This window comes from Corylus avellana, chromosome 4 (assembly GCF_965113065.1).
Source record: "Corylus avellana chromosome 4, dhCorAvel1.hap1.2, whole genome shotgun sequence".
In the NCBI taxonomy this organism is placed as follows: Eukaryota; Viridiplantae; Streptophyta; class Magnoliopsida; order Fagales; family Betulaceae; genus Corylus; species Corylus avellana.
In genome coordinates, this window is record NC_142493.1 from 11,039,689 (window position 1) to 11,060,748 (window position 21,060).

The following is a 21,060-nucleotide window of genomic DNA, read 5'->3' on the forward strand; positions in this document are numbered from 1 at the left end:
TTAAGTTTTTAATGTTAAATATCACATACAAACTACATATATTATTATTGAACATGGGAATCAAGCATGTGCATGCCTCCCCAACTACTGGTTATAAAAAAGAGCAAATGCAAGCTTTCTGATGTCAGTGAGGAAGAAATTAGCTTAGGAGGACTATAATAATTGCCTTACAAGCTTACTACTGAACTCTGTTCTATTAAAAAAAGCTTTTGCTTTAGTTAATTTACCATTTAACTGAGTTGATACAGCAGAATCAGGCACAAGGTTTGAAGATTATTTTTGGAATAAGATCCGCACAAGAATGTAAAAAATCAGACATAACATTTGAACATGATTTTTAGAAAAATATCTTCTTCTTTTTGTCGTTTACAAGAATTTTGCTTTTTTCTCCATGTAAATATAGTAATTTTGTTGTATTTTTTTTTTTCTCCAAATAATTAGCTTGGAAAATACTCAAACTTAATTAGCCTATATACCGTACAAGCAGGCTGTGGCCTTGTGGGTCTGCATAGGCTGGGGGAGGGGATTTTGAGGTAGAACCATATGATTCTAATCCATATATATATATATATAGTCAAATAATTTTTTTAGGGAAAAATACATATGAGGTTAAGGAATATAATAACAGGGGTATAATAGTAGTATGTTTGGTGGTGTAATTAAATAATAGTTTGGCTCGGTTGTAATAAGCTTTCTGTCATAGTGGTTAAAGGGATTCAATAACTATTTAGAATTTATAAAAGGGAAGGCCAGCTCATAAGGGAGGTATTGAAATAGATAAGTCAAAAGTCATTACCATGTAAGAGGAGACCCGGGCATCTAGAATAGCCCATTTACATTCAATACAATTCGTTATTTTCAGCCCATTCAAGATTCAACCATTTTCATTCTATTCCATTATTCCAATTTATAAACACCAAAAAATATAGAAAATACATAACATTAGAGGAACAGAGTGTACATCCTTGCATATTTATAGCAGCTGTGGACTAACTCTAACAAGGTCTGAGGAGCTGGAGAAGTTACATAACAAAACTCTAGTACAAAATAAAACATCGACATAAAGAAAAGCAAATTGACATTTAGTGACGGTTGTTGATGTTTGGATGTGGTTTTTCATTGGGTTTTAGATCTGAAGTAATGTGGGTTATGCCTGTTCATCGATTTGGCTCAATGTTTGTTCATGCCCGCGTTGTGATTTCGGTTGATTTTTTTTTTTTTTTTAATACTCAAATTGGACTTCTGGGTTTTGTTTCTTATGTCATTATATTAATCTTGCTCAGCAGGGTTGTGATTATTTAGAAATATTTTCGACGCTTTTCTGCGAGAATCTACTATTAGTGAATGATGAGGTGCAGTTTTAGTCCTAGTCTATGTGTACGTAATGTTTGATGAAATTCCAGAATCAGCATTTGTTTGTGCGTGTGAATTTGGATTTGTTTTCATTAATAAGTTCTGATGGTAGACCGGCTTATTCTACGTAACATTCTAAGCTTATTGATACACCTTCCCTTGTTGCTCTTGATGCATGTTTTTGACTTAGAATTAGTGATATATATTATGATTTCAGGGGAAGCTATACAATTGATATCTAATACAGGGGCTGTGGCTGTGCTAGCTCATCCATGGGCACTGACAAAACCTTGTTGTCATTATAAGGAGGCTGAAAGAGGCTGGCCTTGAGGCTGGCCTTCATAGGATGGAGGTTTACAGAAGTGATGGAAAACTAGCAGGTATATTATTTACTTTGCTAGGTCTTTTTCTTTTTTATTGTTGTTTGTGGAATTTTGTTTTTGGTGACTGTCTAATCAACCGCCATAGAATGTAAAAGTTTACTTCTCCTTCTCCATCTTCAGACATGTAATGGATGTCAAAGATGCTATCTTAGGAGCATATAAAAATTCTAACAAAACAATTTCCTGAATAAATCAGTAGATGAAGTAGAGTTGTAATTAAAATTCATCATTGTATTGTTTCGACTCGTATTTGTTATAATGTTTTTATATTTTAGGGCATAGATGAGATGTTGGTTTTGTTTCTACGTGACGGTGGAAAATTGGTTTCCAGTCATTATTGCTTTATGGATTGTGTGATGTAACCATTTGAGGTGTGACGCTTAGGTTTATCTTTCTCATTTATGTTTTTTCCTCCGAAATTCCCAACAATTTTCCAACAAACACTAAAAATTTAGACCTATTATTTCTTGAAAACTCGAATCTTCAGACCCTAGACCACCAAATTCTCATAAGATTCACAAACAGAAAATATTGTACGTAGGCAGACGCATGCCTTTATTTATTTTAGTTTCATTTTTGTTTTTTAGATTTATTTTCTTGGGGAAATTATGATTCATGAGATGAATTCATGGGCATTGAGCGTGATTTTAATCTAAACAGATTTAAATTACAAACTCCTTATAACTTGTAAATTTGAGTTGACAGTCAATGATAAAATTAGGCATTTTTATAATGAAGACTATAACATAATAACATATCAATACTATATGATACAATCATTTGTCTTGATTATTGAAAATGAGACTTCTGGTTCATATGTTGATGCATTCGGAATGTATTGAGTATTTTTGGTGGTTAATAATGTATTGTACAAATTACCGTCACCTAAATGCATTTCTCATATCTACTAATTGAAAATGCTATTAATCTTGTGGGAATAATGAACTCATATCTGAAATTATAATCACTTTGTTTTACCAATAAGTGAGATCTAGAATGATCCACACCAATATGGCATCCATAGTCTTTATAGGAAATATAAATATCTCCTTGAGATAATTAAATAGAATTGCTGGTCTAAGTCCAGCCCTAATAATTTTAGTAAAGTGATTATCAAAAGATTTTATTCTTTAATAAAAGTAATGTGGATGATCACGTGATCGAGTACTCAAAGATAAAAGATTCAGATTGGATAAGGTGACTATATAATCAAAATACCTTATTCAATTTTGAATATCATATGTAGAGATTTATTTGTAAACTTTTGTAGGATACTGAGATCTTTTGTTATTAAATAAAACTTTTATTTAACTTATTGGAGCTGAGATAACTTTTATTTCTCTTTTAGTTTCCTTCTCTATCTCTGTATAATCTCCACTAAAGGGGTGGTCGGTCATGCTTTTGAAAGACAAATTATTTATTTGTTTTTTATCATATTTTCTCATTCTAAACGTGAAGAAGAGAAATAAAGAGATTCCACTCTGTTGTAGCCGTGCATGACGTAGTGAATGGGGAATAAGATCAAAATATTTTTTGAGCTTTAAAGTTTTGATCTTTGCTAATGGAAAGGGTAAGTCTTCGTTGTCCTTTACTTTGTGCTTCGATGCTTGAAGACATGCAATGAGTAAAATATCTTTATTAGCATGAGATTTAGTCATAATGAATGTATATTGAATTAAATTGTATACAATAAGGTTCTCCCTCCATGTCTCTCTCACATAAACAAATGTAACTAATCTAACCAAATGCTTCCAAGAATACATTGAGGATGAGCAGCGAAATCACAATTTTTACAGTAATAGAACCAAAGCTTTTCATCTCTTTCCTTTTCACAAATTTGACAATAATGTTCATCAGAGTTGTCTTCAGCGGCGTAAGTAAGATATAGGAGATGTGTGTCATATCTATGCCTCGTTACTAGTGGAAGAGTAGCACACTTAATGCACAAGCGGAACCCACAAGTAGTGCAATCAAATGTCTGAGTGCCACCGAATCTTTGACCACAAGCATTGCACTTTGGTTGATCAAATCCACCAAGGAAGAGGCGGTGCTGGTGACCTTTATGTTTAAAGACTTCTGGAATTAAAATACATTGAGCATCAAATGTTTCATTGCGACACCAACGGTTGTCACATTTGTAGTTGAAGCCACTTCGTTTTCGCTTGCAAGCCTGACAATCGAACAAGTACCAACTGAAATGTAGGGTGAGCGGGTGTTCGTGATGTAATGGTCTCATAACCTTTTGAGGTAGTTTAGTACATCTTATATGGAGAGAAAAGTTGCAATGTGTACAGTCGTAAAACGGGGACAACACTATAAATTGCATGCACCCCTTACAACGCTTGACATCTAAGAGCTCTTCATTTTTAAGGATTAATTTATGTTGTGGAAGACTCAAATGTTGGATCTCCTGAGGGGCAGCTCTTTCATCCTCTTTTAGATCATTGCCCTCGACCAAATGAGTAGTATAGTCAACGAAATCACTTGTCTCACCCACAACCCTAAACCAATATGCACACTGTAAGTGGGCAATGTAGTCACACTTGTGATCATCACAACAGTAAGCTGCATACTTTGTATCCACTTCTTCATAACAAACTTGGCACTCGTGCTCTTTGCCTTGGGGAAGAGAGAAGGTGCAAGTGAGGGAGTGAGCATGTCCTCTAATTTTGATGGTGCCTAGAAATTTACCACAATTAGTGTGAATGAAAATCAGACAGTTGCTACAATGACTAGCAAAGTCATTGCGTTTCACACCACAAGCTTTGCAGGTGAACTCGATTGGATCTCGAGTGGGGATGAATGCGTGTGGGTTACATTTGTCAACACTAATATTTCTCCAATGAGAATTACATTTGATGTCGAGCGCATATTCACATCTGAAACATTTGTAATAGTAGCGTCCACTTAAAACTTTAAAGCAAGCACTACAATGATTCTGAGTCTCTACTGGTACTTCGAGACGAAGTTCGTGGTCTGAGAAGTGCAGAGGGTGTGTTGTTTTGTAGGGTAATTGTGCACATGGTTGATGAATGAGGAAGGTGCAGTTGGGGAAGTAGCATTTGTAAAAGTTAATGTTGTTGTTGTTGTTACCTAACATTAACAAAGACGATACCGGTTCCTCACACAATGAGCAAACTACTACTTTCTTCTCATCTCCATTCTTCTCCACCTCTTTCATGGATATCAAGTGATGTCTATTCCTCAAATCATGTGCCCTTATCTCTCTCTTGCGATCGGTTGGCTCGAGGCATGATTCATGAATGAAACAAGAGGCGCAATAATGCTTGCATTTGTAGCCGCGAGTTCCCAATACTGACCGTCCGCACAGCTGGCAATCATCATAACTACGACTTTCAAGCTTATCTATGAGCTGCATGTGATGCCATTGCTCGCCCGCCATCTTAGTCTATTATGGTAATACACAGTCACAGAGGCACAAAACCCAAAGGGTGGGGTTAGCATTGAGATATATATTGTGATAGGATGATTCATAGAGCATTTGTTGGGTCTTCACTCTTCATGAATTAATGAAGTCAAATTAGATGAATATATAATTTGTGGATGCACATTTTTTTATTAATTAACAAACTTTTATATATTATATATCCTCTAGTTGAAGACCGAAAAATAAAGATGGCATTTACCTAAATTTAACTGAGGAAATATTAGTTCCAAGTAATATTACCTCGCCCACAAACTGATTTAAGATCGAATCCAGGCTACTTTGATCGATTAATCATATTATCCATGATTAATCATATTTCAAATATTTGATTTTGGGACGTGGATTAATCATATATATAACAAGGAAATAATTTAACAACTTCTGAGCTTTTTCAAAGTCTTTGAAATACATGTTAAATATCACTACAAACACAATTGCAATAGAAAACCTCATAAACAATGAAAGGAAAGAGAGAGAGAGTAGAACCTGTTATACAACTTCAAGCTTGTTGTACCTTCTTTCTCCTTAAATGATCACACAAACCTTTTTTTTCTCCTTTGATAAAAGAAAATACAAATCACAAAGATGGTTTACAACGGATGATTTGGTAGAAAAAATAAAACAATATTGCTTTGCTTCTCAAACTCATGTGATTGACATGATTTATAATCAACATAATTATTCCTTTCTTTCTTCCTTAATTACTCTCTAAACATTCTTTTCTTTCTATTCTCTTGAATTTGTCTTTTTCTTCGTCTTCAAGTCTTCTCTTCTTTTCTTCTTCATCAATTTTTTTTTCTCTCTCTCTCTATGTACATATATAGTTCTCTTACTCTTATCTTTTTCTTGTTCTTCACAACTTCGTTTCATGTTTACAAAAGATCAAATTTCTACTGCACCCAGCAAATCGTGTCAAAAAACAATTGAGCATTTTTCAGTTTTATATATATATATATCCAAAAATTCATCCGAAGCAAAGCGGGCCTGCTAGTCTGCAAAATCATTTTCCAGTTGGCTAGTTAAACTCTTAATTGTTTTACTTCTGTTTTAGTCGTATTCTAAAGGCTTGGAGAGTGTTTGATCAAAATGGAATTGCAATCTGCTTAAATTAATGAGGAATATATAGAAGTAAAACAATTAAGAGTTTAAGTAGCCAACTGGAAAATGATTTTGCAGACTAGCAGGCCCGCTTTGCTTCGGATGAATTTTTGGATGTTAGTGCATCACAAAAAGAATAGAAAGGGATTAACAGAAGATTCTTGGGGAAGCACTACTTTTAAGGGAAAGTCAATTCTCATTCAATTGTATCTTTACCCTCGCTAATTTACAGCCCTGATATTGCCTAAGAGCATATTTGAGATTGTGTTTGAAAAATAAATCTTTCAAATTAAAATGTGTTTTTTGGCAAAAGCTTTATTTTTAAGCTTTTTCCAAAAGTGGGTTTTGGTCATTTTTTTTGCCCTTAGTAGCACTTTCAATTTCTCTTACCAAACGGATACTTTTTCATACGAACTTTTTGAGTTTTAAACCTACTTTTAAAATCTTAAACGTACATTCAAATAGGCTCTAAGAATGAACCTCTAGAATTAGTGAGCAAATTTAAAATCTCATAACATTCTTGTGGCTCTTACTCCCTCTCTTTCATAATGTGTTTGTGTGTAAACTAAGCTTTGAAAAAGCTCAATTGTAGTCATTAATATAACTAGTTCAGGTTTTCACAGTTAATGTGCAATTGAGGAATAGTTGATAGAGTGGTCCATATCAAAAGGAACCGGATCCTCTCAAGTTCATTTGCTTTAGAGAGTATCCAGTTAGTTATATTATTTGATGGGTTTTTTTTTTTTTTTCACTTTTTGAACTAATATTGAAAAAAATACTCATTTAATATAAATAGATATTATCAAATTCAAATGAACGGGAAAAGATCTTAATTCGTATTGAAAAAGATGAAGAAAAGTCACTTAAAACATGCAGTTTGGACATGTGCATTAGGAGCAATTAATGGGTCACAGAAAAAGAGTTATTTAAGCTCAAGGAGTGAAAATAAGTAGAGGGAGGTCTAAAGTTGTAGGGTTAGATGTCACAAATAAGGATAATAAATAGAGAAGTAACAAAGAGTAGTATTTTAGTAAGATATGGCTGTTTCCGATTAATTTAAAAAAATGATCCATAAAGCTGACCTGATTTAATTGGGATTACAGCTAAGTTGAATTGTATAGGTAGTTCAGTTTATATGGTTTATGAGGCACACCATCTTATAATTAGTATATTGAATTAAACATGAAACCTATGTACCAAAAAATTGCTATGCTTCCAAAATTGTGATTGCTTTGGTTTATAATGACCATAATTTTTCTTTTCTTTTTTCCTTTCTCTCTAAACTTTCTTTTCTTTTTCTACTTTTTCTACATTTTCCCCTATTCTTCTGATTTGTTCTTCTCTTCATCTCCACATATTCTTTTCTTTTCTTTTTTTTTGGGTACATATATGGTCCTTTATTCTTACTTATCTTTATCTTTTTCTCTTCACATTCGTTTCTTGCAAGTTTAAATATTTATTATAAGACACATCAAAGTTAGCACCCAATATTAAAGTTTAATTAGGGCAAAGTCTACGTACCCTATTTCAACTACAGCCCATTTTATAATGTCCCTCAAAACTTCCGGTTGTGACAATGTCCCCTCCCGCAAACTACTAAAAAGTGTCATTGTCTCCCAAGAATGACCAAAATACCCTTCATAAAGTAGAAAAAAAAAATTTAAAAAAAAAAAAAAAAACTAAAACTATGTATATATATTAACTTTAGGGTAGGTTTGTCTTTTTGTTGGCTTTAAGGGGGATATTGTCATTTTTTTGGTAGTTGTCGCAATTGAAAGTTTGAAAAGACATTGTCAATTGGGTAGTATTTTGAAGTGGAATTTTTCCTGAAGTTTAACATCCATGAAGAAACTATCACTCATCAACCTTGGTTAGTGATATCACTCATCAACCTTGGTTAGTGATTTTCTAATCTTTAGCTGACTATCACTCATCAACCTATGAGATGAGTTAGAAAACTATTGTAAAAGTAGGTTTGTTTAAAGATATGGAGCTGATGAATAAAGATATTAAGAAGTTTATTCCCAAACTTCTGTTTGGAAAAGGCATTGGTTCCCTCTAGGCTCTAAGAACCTACTCAAATTTATCTCATAATTCGCTTCAAAAATTGAGCACGCAACACATAATTATTTGTTATCTTTTCCTTTGTCTCCAAATATTCTTTTTCTTTACTACATGTTCCTTTATTTTGATTTATCTTTTTCTTGGTTTCCATATCTTCTATTCTTTTTTTTTCCTTCTTTTTTCTTTTAATTTTTTTTTTTTATGTGTGCTCCTTTATTCTATTGCTTCATCCTTTAATTTCTCTATCTCTACACCTTGTTTTTAGCAGAGTTTAGACATTTGTTGCAAGCCTCACCAAAGTTAGCATCCAATACCGAAGTTTACCATTCTTGCTTACTAGGCCTATTCAATTTTTTTTTTTTTTTTTTCTATTCAGGCCTATTCAAGTTTACTTCAAGATGGAACTAGCAACCATCTGGTGGCCACTTGAATTGTGTATAGTGACAACTTCCTTATGACTTCCGATCCAACCTTTGGGCCAACTTTAGTCAATAATTATATAGGTTTGACGTGTGATAATTTAATTTAGTTTAGTTTAGTTTTTTCCTAAGCAATATAGAGGGCTAGAGGAGAGGGACATTTAATTTTGGGGGGCATGTTGATGGTAGCTCTTTCAATAATCTTTGTTCAAACCTATATATGTATATATATATTTTCTCTGATGACTGGGAATCTCTTCAAGGTAGGGTCACTTCGTGTAACCATGTTTTGCACCTCTTTCAGCATGGACTAGTTGAGCCGTGATCTTAGCCAGGAGGCAGGCCCTAAGAGGCTTTTTGCACTTAATGAGTTTCGAACTTAAGACCATTGGGAGCATTCAAAGCCCAAGGCTTCCACCAACGTTTAGATATTGTAAGTTGGGTTTTCTTGACAATGCGTCTTATTCACAATGCTTTTTCACCCTTGAAATAAGATCTAATTTTCAAGAAAAACCAATTGGCAAGTAATTCTACAAATGAATGAGCTGAAGGAAAAATAAAAGTTGCTGATTTGATAGAATGAATTAATAATTTTGATACAATTCATTAACTACAATAGCAATTTGTTAGTTCTTGTGTTGGCTTAATTCAGTTCCAAAATTCAGATGTTACTGTTCATGGCTCAAACACTGATATAGAATGCTCAGAATCCAATCTCCACCGTTCATAATGTAGATTCATGTGTTATGAACGTCCCTGCAAAATTTCAGCTCAATCGGACCACAAACGCCCATCGATCGGGGCTGTTGATCAAGACTGGACAGCATTTCCAGAATGCTGTTTCACCCATGTCCGGACATGCCTTCCCCGGGTCCGGACCTCATTTCCAGAAACTCAAATTTTGCTCCGCAAAGCTGTGTCCGGACAGCCCATTAACATGTCCGGACACCCCGTAAGTTTGAGGCCCAAAAACGTGATTTTAAGTGGTTTAAGTCTAGGGTTTTGTCGGGGGTATATATACATCATTATAGAAGATAGAAGCACGAATTTTCACCCCCAGAGAGTTCGTCGGAGGCTGTGCTAAGAGAGATCATATGTGGTGAGCGTTAAAGTGAATCTCTTAGAGTTTTAATTATTCCTTTGATAAATCTACGGTTGAGAAGTCTATCGGAAGAGTCCGGTAAAGGAGAATCACGTTGAAGAAGATTGTGAGCGCGGAGACGAGTTGTAGGCTTGTCGATCTTACAGAGTCAAGGTCTTGCAAAGGGTTGTAAGTGTTCCTAGTGTCTGTAATCTCTAGATAATCTTTTGATAGTGATTTCCTGGGTTTGGCTGCCCCGGAGAGGTTTTACTTTTAGAACGTTTTCTAAAAGGTTTCCTCTTCGTAACCAAAATATCTGTGTCTGCCTCTTTATTGCTTTATATATTTTGGATGATTGAATTGTTTATTGCTTCATAATATTAATTCCGCATAAATTGTGATAAACAAGTTTTTGGAGTCGGCATAGTAATTTTTCAATTGGTATCAGAGCGGGTTCACTCTGTTTGGATTAAATTCTTGAGTGAGATCTGTTGACTCCTGTTGGCTATGAATACTTCTCAAGGGGAATATGACCTTATAAACTCCTTCAACAATTTGTTGGAAAAATTCACTCTTTTGAGACATCAATACACAAATTGTTTGGGGGAGTTTCAAGATCTTAAACATGTGAATGAATCTATTGTTACTAAATTATCTGAATCACATGCTTTAATTGATTCTTTAAAATCTGAAAATTCTGTTTTAGGTTCTAAAGTTGATTTGTTAAAGAATAAATTAAAAGAGGCAGAAACTCAAGTGGAAAAATTCTCTAGCAATTCCCTTGAGAATATGTTACATACTCAGAATTCTGATTGTGATAAATCTGAGTTAAGTTTTGACTGTCATGTTGCTTTGTCTTCTAACAATGATTCTACTTCCGAGATAATATTTGTTAAATCAGAAAAAGTGAAAGACTCTGTGGTGAAAAGAAAAACGGCAGCTGCTCCGACTCTCCATGGTAAGAAAGGTAAGAAAATTTATGTTAAACATCATGCATCTTACCCTAAGCTTAGAGTCATGCATCCTCATAGAAAATTACCTTCTAAAAGGTTTGTGCCCACTTGTCATCATTGTGGAAAGGTTGGTCATATTCGACCAAAGTGTTTTGATTTGAAATCCCATAAGCATAAAAGTGAAAATTCCTATTCTAGGAAAGAAAGTGAGGGTTTGGTCATAATGATGAAAGATGTGCTATCTAGGCTAGATAAGTTTGAGCAAAGTCATAAGTTTAGACCTAAGATTTCTCAAGTGTGGGTTAGGAAGGATGATACCATTCACCCATTGAGGGGGAGTGGTAGTGATCTCACCTAAAGTTAGGTGAGTGAATAACATGCCTAGGATTGATTGTTTTGCTTATTTTGTAATATCCTAGAGCATGTTGTTTTTTTTGCATTGCATTTTTTTTTTTTTTTTTGCTTTATTGTTTATGCACTGCATTGTTTTTGTTGTTACACTTTCTGTATGAAGAGTATATACATGATTGTTTTGAGATTCATGTTTTGAGGCATATTCATAAAGGATTTTTCAAGAAATTCATATATCATGATCTTTGAAAAGCTTATAGATGAGATGTTGTGTGCGGACCACCAAGATTTTTGTCTACTTGCTAATCAAATGTTCAGGAATGTGTAATGTCTTGTGAAGACCTAGAAGTAGTTATTAAACCAAATCATTATTTTGTAGTGGGACCTATAAGATGTGATGAAAGTTTAATGCTAAAGGACATTCATGTCTTGCCTGTTGTAATCTCAATTCAAGCATGTTGTTTTGTTTTGCATTGCATTTTTCTTTGTTTTGCATTTGTCTTCTTTTGTGTGCATTTCTTTTGTGAAAAATTTCAAAAAGACAAAAATATGTTACTTTGATTGTTTCCTTTTCTTTCTTTTGTCTTATGCACCTAGATAGTCCATTAATTTCTCATGTTGCTTTTTATGGATTTAATTCATTACGTCTTGGAATGTTCTTAATATGCATGAGATGAAAATTTGTGTCAATGGACTTGTTTTTGTGGTTACCTAAAGCCTGAGCTTATGTGGTACATTTTGCCTATGCTTTATCTTTTGTGCACATTTAAGCTTAAATTGAGGCTTTGTTTCACTTTATTTATGAGGTCTGTTAGGTAACCATATGAGGTTTTTGACTAGTCATATTTTTCAAATTGACCATATGCTAGTTGAACCTAAGGCTTAAAAATTCCTGCTTTCTCTTTTGTGATAAGCACCAAAAGTTTAAGGACACTTTCTCAAAGAGAAAAATAAACAAAATAGTGAAACAAATAAAATCAAAAGATCATATTCCAAAAGGAATTTATTTCACTGTGTCAAACTTGTGCAAAATATTTTACAAAGAGAATTGTATAGGATGAGAGTGGCTAGGCCCTAGTATGATAAGGTTTGACTTTTGATTTGATATACTTGTCAAAACCTCATGGTGGTGAAACTTTCTCCTCATTTTATAAATTGAAAATTTTTCTCTTTGGATGGCTTACCCACACACCACACAAGCATAGGTTGAATGGAACATTTTCTTGGCTTGGGTTAAGCAATATGAGTTTCTAGCCATTTCTAGTCTCATGTATATTTTGCATATTTGGAGCATGTTTGGATATTCATTGTGCAATACATGAGTCATTGATGTGTTATCATGTGTGTTCATTTAACTTTTAAGGGGGAGAAACATGTTTTGCATTTCCAGTTTCCTGTTGTTAATTGAGTCATACATTGAGGGGGAGTTTTGCTGATGTTTTTTTATAATCACGCATGCTACGTCATTTTTTTATCATGAGTTTTTATTTATGTCTTCTTGTTCCACATATGCCTTGATGTATTTTGTGAAGTGTTTCAGGAAACATGAAGACCTTTTGTCATTCTGTGACAAAAAGGGGGAGTAAATATGGGGAGATGATGGGATTGGCTCGACATTTTGGTTTTGTCACTGAATTGCCAAAGGGGGAGTTTGTTAGTTCTTGTGTTGGCTTAATTCAGTTCCAAAATTCAGATGTTACTGTTCATGGCTCAAACACTGATATAGAATGCTCAGAATCCAATCTCCACCGTTCATAATGTAGATTCATGTGTTATGAACGTCCCTGCAAAATTTCAGCTCAATCGGACCACAAACGCCCATCGATCGGGGCTGTTGATCAAGACTGGACAGCATTTCCAGAATGCTGTTTCACCCATGTCCGGACATGCCTTCCCCGGGTCCGGACCTCATTTCCAGAAACTCAAATTTTGCTCCGCAAAGCTGTGTCCGGACAGCCCATTAACATGTCCGGACACCCCGTAAGTTTGAGGCCCAAAAACGTGATTTTAAGTGGTTTAAGTCTAGGGTTTTGTCGGGGGTATATATACATCATTATAGAAGATAGAAGCACGAATTTTCACCCCCAGAGAGTTCGTCGGAGGCTGTGCTAAGAGAGATCATATGTGGTGAGCGTTAAAGTGAATCTCTTAGAGTTTTAATTATTCCTTTGATAAATCTACGGTTGAGAAGTCTATCGGAAGAGTCCGGTAAAGGAGAATCACGTTGAAGAAGATTGTGAGCGCGGAGACGAGTTGTAGGCTTGTCGATCTTACAGAGTCAAGGTCTTGCAAAGGGTTGTAAGTGTTCCTAGTGTCTGTAATCTCTAGATAATCTTTTGATAGTGATTTCCTGGGTTTGGCTGCCCCGGAGAGGTTTTACTTTTAGAACGTTTTCTAAAAGGTTTCCTCTTCGTAACCAAAATATCTGTGTCTGCCTCTTTATTGCTTTATATATTTTGGATGATTGAATTGTTTATTGCTTCATAATATTAATTCCGCATAAATTGTGATAAACAAGTTTTTGGAGTCGGCATAGTAATTTTTCACAATTAATAATCCTCATAAGAAAAGTCCCAAAACCAACGTCCAGGCAAAGCATCTGGTTTGGAACATAAGTCTCCACTACTAGAAGAGAGAACCCTTCATTTGCATTTCTTGCATGAAGATTTTTAAAATTCATTCAATATCATATAACAAAATGAAATACTCGGTTGAAAAGAGGCTAGAATGTGTAGAGCACCTACATATGTGCGTATACACTACGAACATAGGAAAATTCGGAATGTCTAAAGCATGGCTTTCTTTGTGTGGACAACAGCTCTCAAGAAGAGTTTCATTGGAAAGATAAGATAGACTGGTGTTGTATGTTTAAACTTAGTTGCTTAGACTCTTTGGTTTTTAATTATTTTTTGTTTGGTAGGGATGAAAAGGAGACCGCCCGCTAACCCCTAACTGCACTAACCACTTTTGAAGGTTAGCGGTTATTAACCGCGCTAACCCATTTTCCTAACTGCTAATCGCTAACGGCCTATATATATATATATATATATATATATATATATATATATATATATAGAAAGGTTTTTTCTTTTCACTTTTTTTTTAAAAAAAAATTCTTTTAAAAATGGTTAACGGTTATTAGGGTTATTAACCGCTAACCACCGATTAACTACCTAAGCGGTTAGCAGAACCGGTTAGTGAATTTTACTAATTGCCTAAGCGGTTATAGTTCAATAACTATTAACCGCCTTTTTATCCCTAATGTTTGGTGGATCACTTTATGCCTCATCATGTAGACCACCTTGTACATACCATGTGTTGTTTCATGTACCCATTGCACCTTGACATGGCGTTTGGAAGTGAAGAATGTAAATAATGAGAGTTTTGTGGTGTAATCAAACATAAATGAGTATGAGGCAAAAGGAAGTAAATCAATCCCTTTGCCGAAGCACTACTTTATGGGAAATTCAATTGTATCTTTACGCAGTCTAATTTAGGGGCTTGAAGAAGAGATCTCTAGAATTAGTGATCACATTTAGAATCACATAACATTTCAAAGACTTGTCAAGTGGTCGACTACTAACTTAGTGTCAATTTCAAAAAAAAAAAAAACCTACTAACTTAGTGTTTGAAAGCATTGTTAATACACCTCCTATTTTATTTTCTATTAGAATTAATACTATGAAGAATCTCCCTGTATAACCTTCCTTTCGTTTGTTTTTGCTCAAAAAAAAAAAAAAAAAAATGTCAAGGTGTTGTTGAAGGTATGACATAGTACATTACTTGGTAGAAGGAGCGTAAGTGATTTCTTTAAGATTCGGAGAAGTTCATAGCAAAAAAAAAACAAAAAAAAAAATTACGTAGTCAAAATAATAAGAAGGATAAATCCATAGTCAAATCTTTTTTTAGGGAAAATTTTATTTAAGGGTAATTAAGGAATAATAATGGAATATAATAACAAGAGTATACCAGTAGCATGTTTGGTAGTGTAACTGAATAATAGTTTGGCTCAATTGTAATAGGCTTTTTGTTAGAGTGTTAAAGGGATCCGGTAACTATTTAGATTCCATGAAAGGGAAGCTCACTTTGTAAGAGCATTCACATTAGCTTACTCATTTTTCTTTTTATTTAAAATGGTTAATCAAAACCCCCATTCATCCGATTATGTTAAAAAAAATGCAAAATGCAATTTTTCTCCATTTGTGAACAGTACACCACCGCTACATGTAACATGCACCGATGCATTTAGTTTTTTAGTATTTATCTCTCCCTCTCGTGTTTCCTGAAACCTTCTTATGTTAGAAATAATTTTAGATAATGTACAAAATTCTTATTGAAATAAAATAATACAAAATTTAAATTAATAATAAAATAAATAAATTATAAAAGATGAAATGAAAGTATAAAAAAATTTCCCAATGCTATGGAATTACGCAAAGCTAACAGTATACTGCTGCTATGTGTAGCATTAACCGATGCATTTAGTTTTTTAGTATTTATCTCCCCCTCTCTCCATTCCGAAACCTTCATCTATTATAAATAATTTTAGATGATGTACAAAATTTTTATTGAAGCCAAATAATATAAATCTCAAAATTAACAATAAAATAAATAAATTATAAGAGATGAAATGAGATTATGGAAACATCTCACGATGCTATGAAATTACGCAAAGCTAACCGTCAAAACGTTAAAAATCAATTAAATTCATTTGATTTTTTCTCATAAAAACTCTTGAATATGTCTTAACATGAAATGGTAAAAACATTTTAAAGAAAAATCATGATTGTTCTCTCTCTCTCTCTCTCTCTCTAGCTCGGCAGACGGCATCAATGGACTGGATATGGTTGAAGCGTGATGCCCGCCTCTCTCTCAGCTGAAGCGTTCTTTTTCAGCCCACTTCAATTTCTAGCTAATTCCCAGAATTTCATCCTAGGATTCATTCAATGTGTCTTGAAACTCGCTACGATGGGTTGTACCGGATCGTCTCGGGCCAAAGGGATGGTAAAGATGCTAATTGGTTCACTTCTAATTGTAAAGTTGGTGTTTCTTTGGCATTATTGAAAGAAGTGATATTTTGGCAAGGGCGTTGTTTTATGCTTGCAAATGTTGCTTGAATCATTGAACTTTGAAATATTTTCTGGGTTTACTGTAATTTCTATATGGTGGTCGGTCTGGGTTCTGGGTTCAAGCTTCAATGCTTGATGTTGGGATTGGATAAGCCTCTACCCTGTATAGATTTTTGTTGTGGGTGTTTAGTGGGGGGTTTCTTTGTATAGTTTTGTTTTGTTTTGATTGAGTTTGTTGGGCTGCATGATAAAATGTCTCCATGGTGGTGTTTCGGTATTTTTTTGTGAATACAACAGAAAAGAAGTACTTGGTTGTCTTATGTCTCTATGGACCATGGTGGTCTTTCCTTTGTGTTGCCAATGTAAAAATTACTCCAAATTTTTCTGTTCGCAAATATAACCGTGATTGTTCTTGTATTTATTCTACAGCTACCACTGAAAGCGAGAATTCCTCTGCAACTTTTGTAATTCGTAACCGGTTCTGGTTTCTTGCTACACAGTTATTTGCTCTGTTTATGTCAGCCATGACAACTGTTCTTGCAGTAATTAGTTGATTGTAGTTTTATGTCTGTTTTGTGCTTGATTTGAATCACTGCTGCTCTATACCCTTTGTTTGAGTTTGGCAACCTCATTTTGGCACCACTTTGATCGCCATTTCCTGGTAATTCTTTTGTTGGTATTAGGGCTCGTTAGTAATTGTTAACATATATTTTCATCCTTTTCAATCTGTTTATAAATAGTCCAATCATCTGTTTCCAATAGTTAAGGTGTTCTTAAAATAGATGAGGGTTAGAAGAATTGGGAGAAGAGAATAATAGAAATATAGTGGAAATAGATGGAAAATAAGAAGCTCATACTTGTGGTGTTGTCCCCTCGTAAAATAATTATATACTCTGTTCAGATGAAAATTATCCTGTCATAGTTTAACACCAGGACCCACCAGGGAATTGTTGATGCACTTTTCTATCAAGCTTTGTGTTGAAAGAAGAAATAATGAAAATGGGCGTATATGGTTAGAAAAGGAACAAAGAAGTCCTCTATATCGAGGGGGGCACCTTTTTTATGTCATATCATGCTAGGGTTCTGGAGGATCATCGCAACATACTTGATCATAGCAAGGAACTCTTTTTCTTGGTTTATAAGAGATTAGAGGTTGAGGATCCAGTGTAATGAATAAATATTTGGTGATCCATATGCAAGCTCGCTGATGTCAGTGAGGAAGAAATTAGCTTTAAGAGGACTATAAAGGGATTTCCAAAGGAAAAGAAAAAGCCATGGTGCTCATATGGCATTCCAAACTGACTACTGAACTCTGTTTCATTAAAAAGGATGTGACAGCTCTAACTTTAGTTAATTTATTTTTTTAACCAAGTACGAGGCAAAAGGAAGTAAATCAATCCTTTTGGAGAATCACTCCTCTAAGGGAAGTCAATTGTCATTCAATTGGATCTTCATGCTGGCTACTTTATGGGCTCCGGTATTGCCTAAAAAGTGACCTCTAGAATTATTGGGCACATTTAGAATCAGATAACATTTCAAGGTGCTATTGAAGTGTATGGCATAGTATGTTACGTGGTAGAAGGAGCATAAGTGATTTCATTAAGATTCCGAGAAGTGCAGTTGGTTAATGACATGGAAGCAGGACAAACTCAAACTATAAGCTCTGGGTAAGAGGATTTGGTCCAGGACACAGAATTCTTTGAGAAGGTGAAGACTCTTTTGTCCTTGTGGCTCTTACCACCATCTGTCTCAAATAAGGATATAATAAATCTAGAGGTAACAAAGAGTAGTATTTTAGATAAGATATGAGGATGAAAAAGGAGGAAATCTATTCTTCCTCCTTTTTCATAAGTTGTTCTTCCAACCAAATGATTTAAGGCAATACAGAAATTTACTGCTTTTTATTTGGGGGTGGGGGGGAGTATTTAGCCATCCTTATTGTGGTAGCGGTTGTCATTTGGATAAAATGACTATTTTCAATTACTTTGAATGGAATTTAACTTCTTAGCTACTAACAGTCTTGGAACAAAGAAAAAATAATGGAACTTTAGTTTCATATTATTCTAAAAATAATTTAGAAACTTGAATTAAATTGGGCTATGATATATTAATGATGGACATTTGGTCGAAAGAGAGGTATTAATTTCCACAATGCTATCTGTTAATTGTGTGGTACCCTTGTGGAATTGAAGTCCAAACTACTTGCAAAACTTTGTACCTTATTCTTGATCTTAAAAGTTCATTTGCTATAGAATTCTCATATTTTAATTCTTGAATACAACATAAGATGTATTGCAAGTTGTTTAATAAATGTTCTCATAACAAGCGAAAGTTCTTGCTCTGACAGATCATGACACAATGTCAGGCATCCCCGAAGCTCTAGAAGCTGCTAGAAGATTTCGCATCAAGATAATTCCAGATGTTGAAATCAGTACAATATTCTGCCCAAGGTCATTTTTCTAAATTTCTTTCATTAGGAGGCGTATGCATGCATCCATACACATACATACATACATAAATACATACATATGCGTTTGTACCTTTGGTTCTTAGTAGTTGCTTGAAGAAAGTTGTGTAAATCCTGTTGCCATTATCAGGAGGCTGAAAGCGGCTGGCCTTCATGGGATGGAGGTTTACAAAAGTGATGAAACTAGTAGGTATACTATTTACTTTGCTACGTCTTTTTCTTTTTTATTCTTGTTTGTGGAATTTTGTTTTCAGTGACTGTCCAATCAATTGCCATAGAACGTAAAACATTTACTTCTCCATCGATCTTCAGACATGTAATGGATGTCAAACAAAGATGCTATCTTAGGAACATATCAAAATCCTTAGAAAACAATTCTAGGGATAAATCAGCAGATGAAGTTGAGTTGTAGTTAAACTTCATCCTTTATAATGTTTCGACTCATATTTGTTATAATGTTTTTATATTTTAGTGCATGGATGAGATGTTGGTTTTGTTTCTACATAACGATGGATGTAAAAGGTTAAAAGAAAAGTGGTTTCCAGCCATTGTTGTTTTATGGATTGTGTGATGTAACCATTTGAGGTGTGATGCTTAGGTTTGTCGTTCTCATTTATGTTTTTTCATTGAAATTCCCAACAATTTTCTAGTGAACACAAAATTTAGAATTCTTTTTCGAAAAGCAGAATCTTCAAAGCCTAGACCACCAAATTCTCATAACATTCACAAACAGAAAATACTGTACAGTGTACTCTTTATAACACTGTTGAAGAGGTACTGTTAATGTGCACTGGTCATATAGTGTAACAGGTACGGTTCACACAGCTTTGTGTGGGTCAGTTACTTTTTGATATGCAAGACAAATCTGGGAGCCTTGTTGACCATATTAATGATTATACGCTGTAGTAGAACATTTGCAGTGCTGATATTGTGATGGGAATTTATTTCCTTCAAACCTATATATGGAACCTCATCTTTTGCTTATATTAGAACATTTGGTACTTACATGGTAGTTTACTTGTGTTGGTCAACAGCATGCAGTGACCTAGCAGATGGCTATGGTCTTTTAAAGCTGGGAGGATCAGATTATCATGGAAGAGGTGGGCATGGTGAGTCCGAATTGGGAAGTGTGAACCTTCCTGTATTGGCTGCTCATGACTTCCTTAAGGTAGCTCAACCGATCTGGTGTCGTGCCATTTGGAACATTTTAGAGAGTTATGCCAACGAGCCTTCTGATTTGAATCTAGCAAAGATTACAAGATTTGGGAGGACCCCAATTTTTAACAGGGCCTCCCCAGTGAGTTGCGGCATGGACTTAATTGATTGTTGCTTGTCTTTGTGGTTGACCAATGAAGAGAGTCAAAATGCAGAGTTTGAAGCTATCTCTATTAATCTGGGAGGAATTCAGGTTCCTATTGAAAGTAAATAGTTGTGAATTGAATATTCATCTTCTTTATCAAATTCATTTTCACCATCTCATTTTTGGCATTTCTGCTGTCATATTTAACTAATTGTTTTTCTTGAAGATAGATATGCCGAGAAAGGTAGATTCAGAGAATAGATGATTGTCTTGTTTGCTACTTTGATCTTGATATAATGTTGGATTTTATTTTATTTTATTTTTAATTAATGAGATTCAATTTAAGTTCTAACTTAAATAAAAGCTTGTTTAGGTTAACTGTTCTTACCCTCCCCTTCTACTCTCAATGTTCTTTCAAAATTGTCAACTCAAAACTTTGTTTCCCCTTAAAAATGATGTTTACTGATTTTACTTTGTCAAGGCAAATGGGTCTCCCTATGTGGAGGCAGATGCATGCCTTTATTTATTTATTTTTTTTAGTTTAATTTTTATTTTTTAGATTTATTTTGTTGGGGAAATTGTGATTCATGCAATGAATTCATGAGCATTGAATGTGATTAATCTAAAAAGATTTAAATCACAAGCTCCTTATAACTTGTAAATTTGAGTTGACTGGACAAAATTGAGCATTTTTATCATGAAGACTATAACATAATAGCATATCAATACTGTATGATAGAATGGTTTGTCTTGATTATTGAAAACGAGGCTTCTAGTTCATATGTTGATGTATTGGGAATGCATTGAGTATTTTTAATTGTTAATAATGTGTTGTACAAATTACTGTTCCCTAAATACTTATACATTGAGTCATAGGAAATATAAGTATCTCCTTGAGATAATTTAATAGAATTGCTAGTCTAAGTCCATGCCTAATTAATTTAGTTAAAGTGGTTATTAAAATTAGTACTATCAAAAGAGTTTATTCTTTAATAAAAGTATTGTGGATGATCATGTGATTGAGTACTCAAAGATAAAAGATTTAGATTGGATAAGGTGACTATAAAATTAAAA

The 21,060-nt window shown here is 34.2% G+C and overlaps 2 protein-coding genes, 1 long non-coding RNA gene and 1 pseudogene across 3 annotated transcripts in view; 2 read left to right on the plus strand and 2 right to left on the minus strand.

The window, feature by feature from the left end:
- Positions 1-21,060, minus strand: part of LOC132179641 (uncharacterized) — a 129,801-nt gene that overhangs the window by 19,963 nt on the left and 88,778 nt on the right. The window lies entirely within an intron of this gene.
- Positions 1,385-20,228, plus strand: LOC148586285 (uncharacterized; annotated as a pseudogene).
- On the minus strand, positions 3,469-5,139 carry LOC148586286 (uncharacterized). Its single transcript, XM_088515191.1, has one exon. It carries the CDS (start codon positions 5,137-5,139, stop codon positions 3,469-3,471), a length of 1,671 nt encoding a protein of 556 aa, XP_088371317.1.
- Positions 16,008-18,876, plus strand: LOC148586287 (uncharacterized). The gene is made up of 3 exons (XR_015911938.1): positions 16,008-16,154; positions 18,567-18,669; positions 18,817-18,876. It is a non-coding gene; the product is annotated as an uncharacterized LOC148586287 (long non-coding RNA).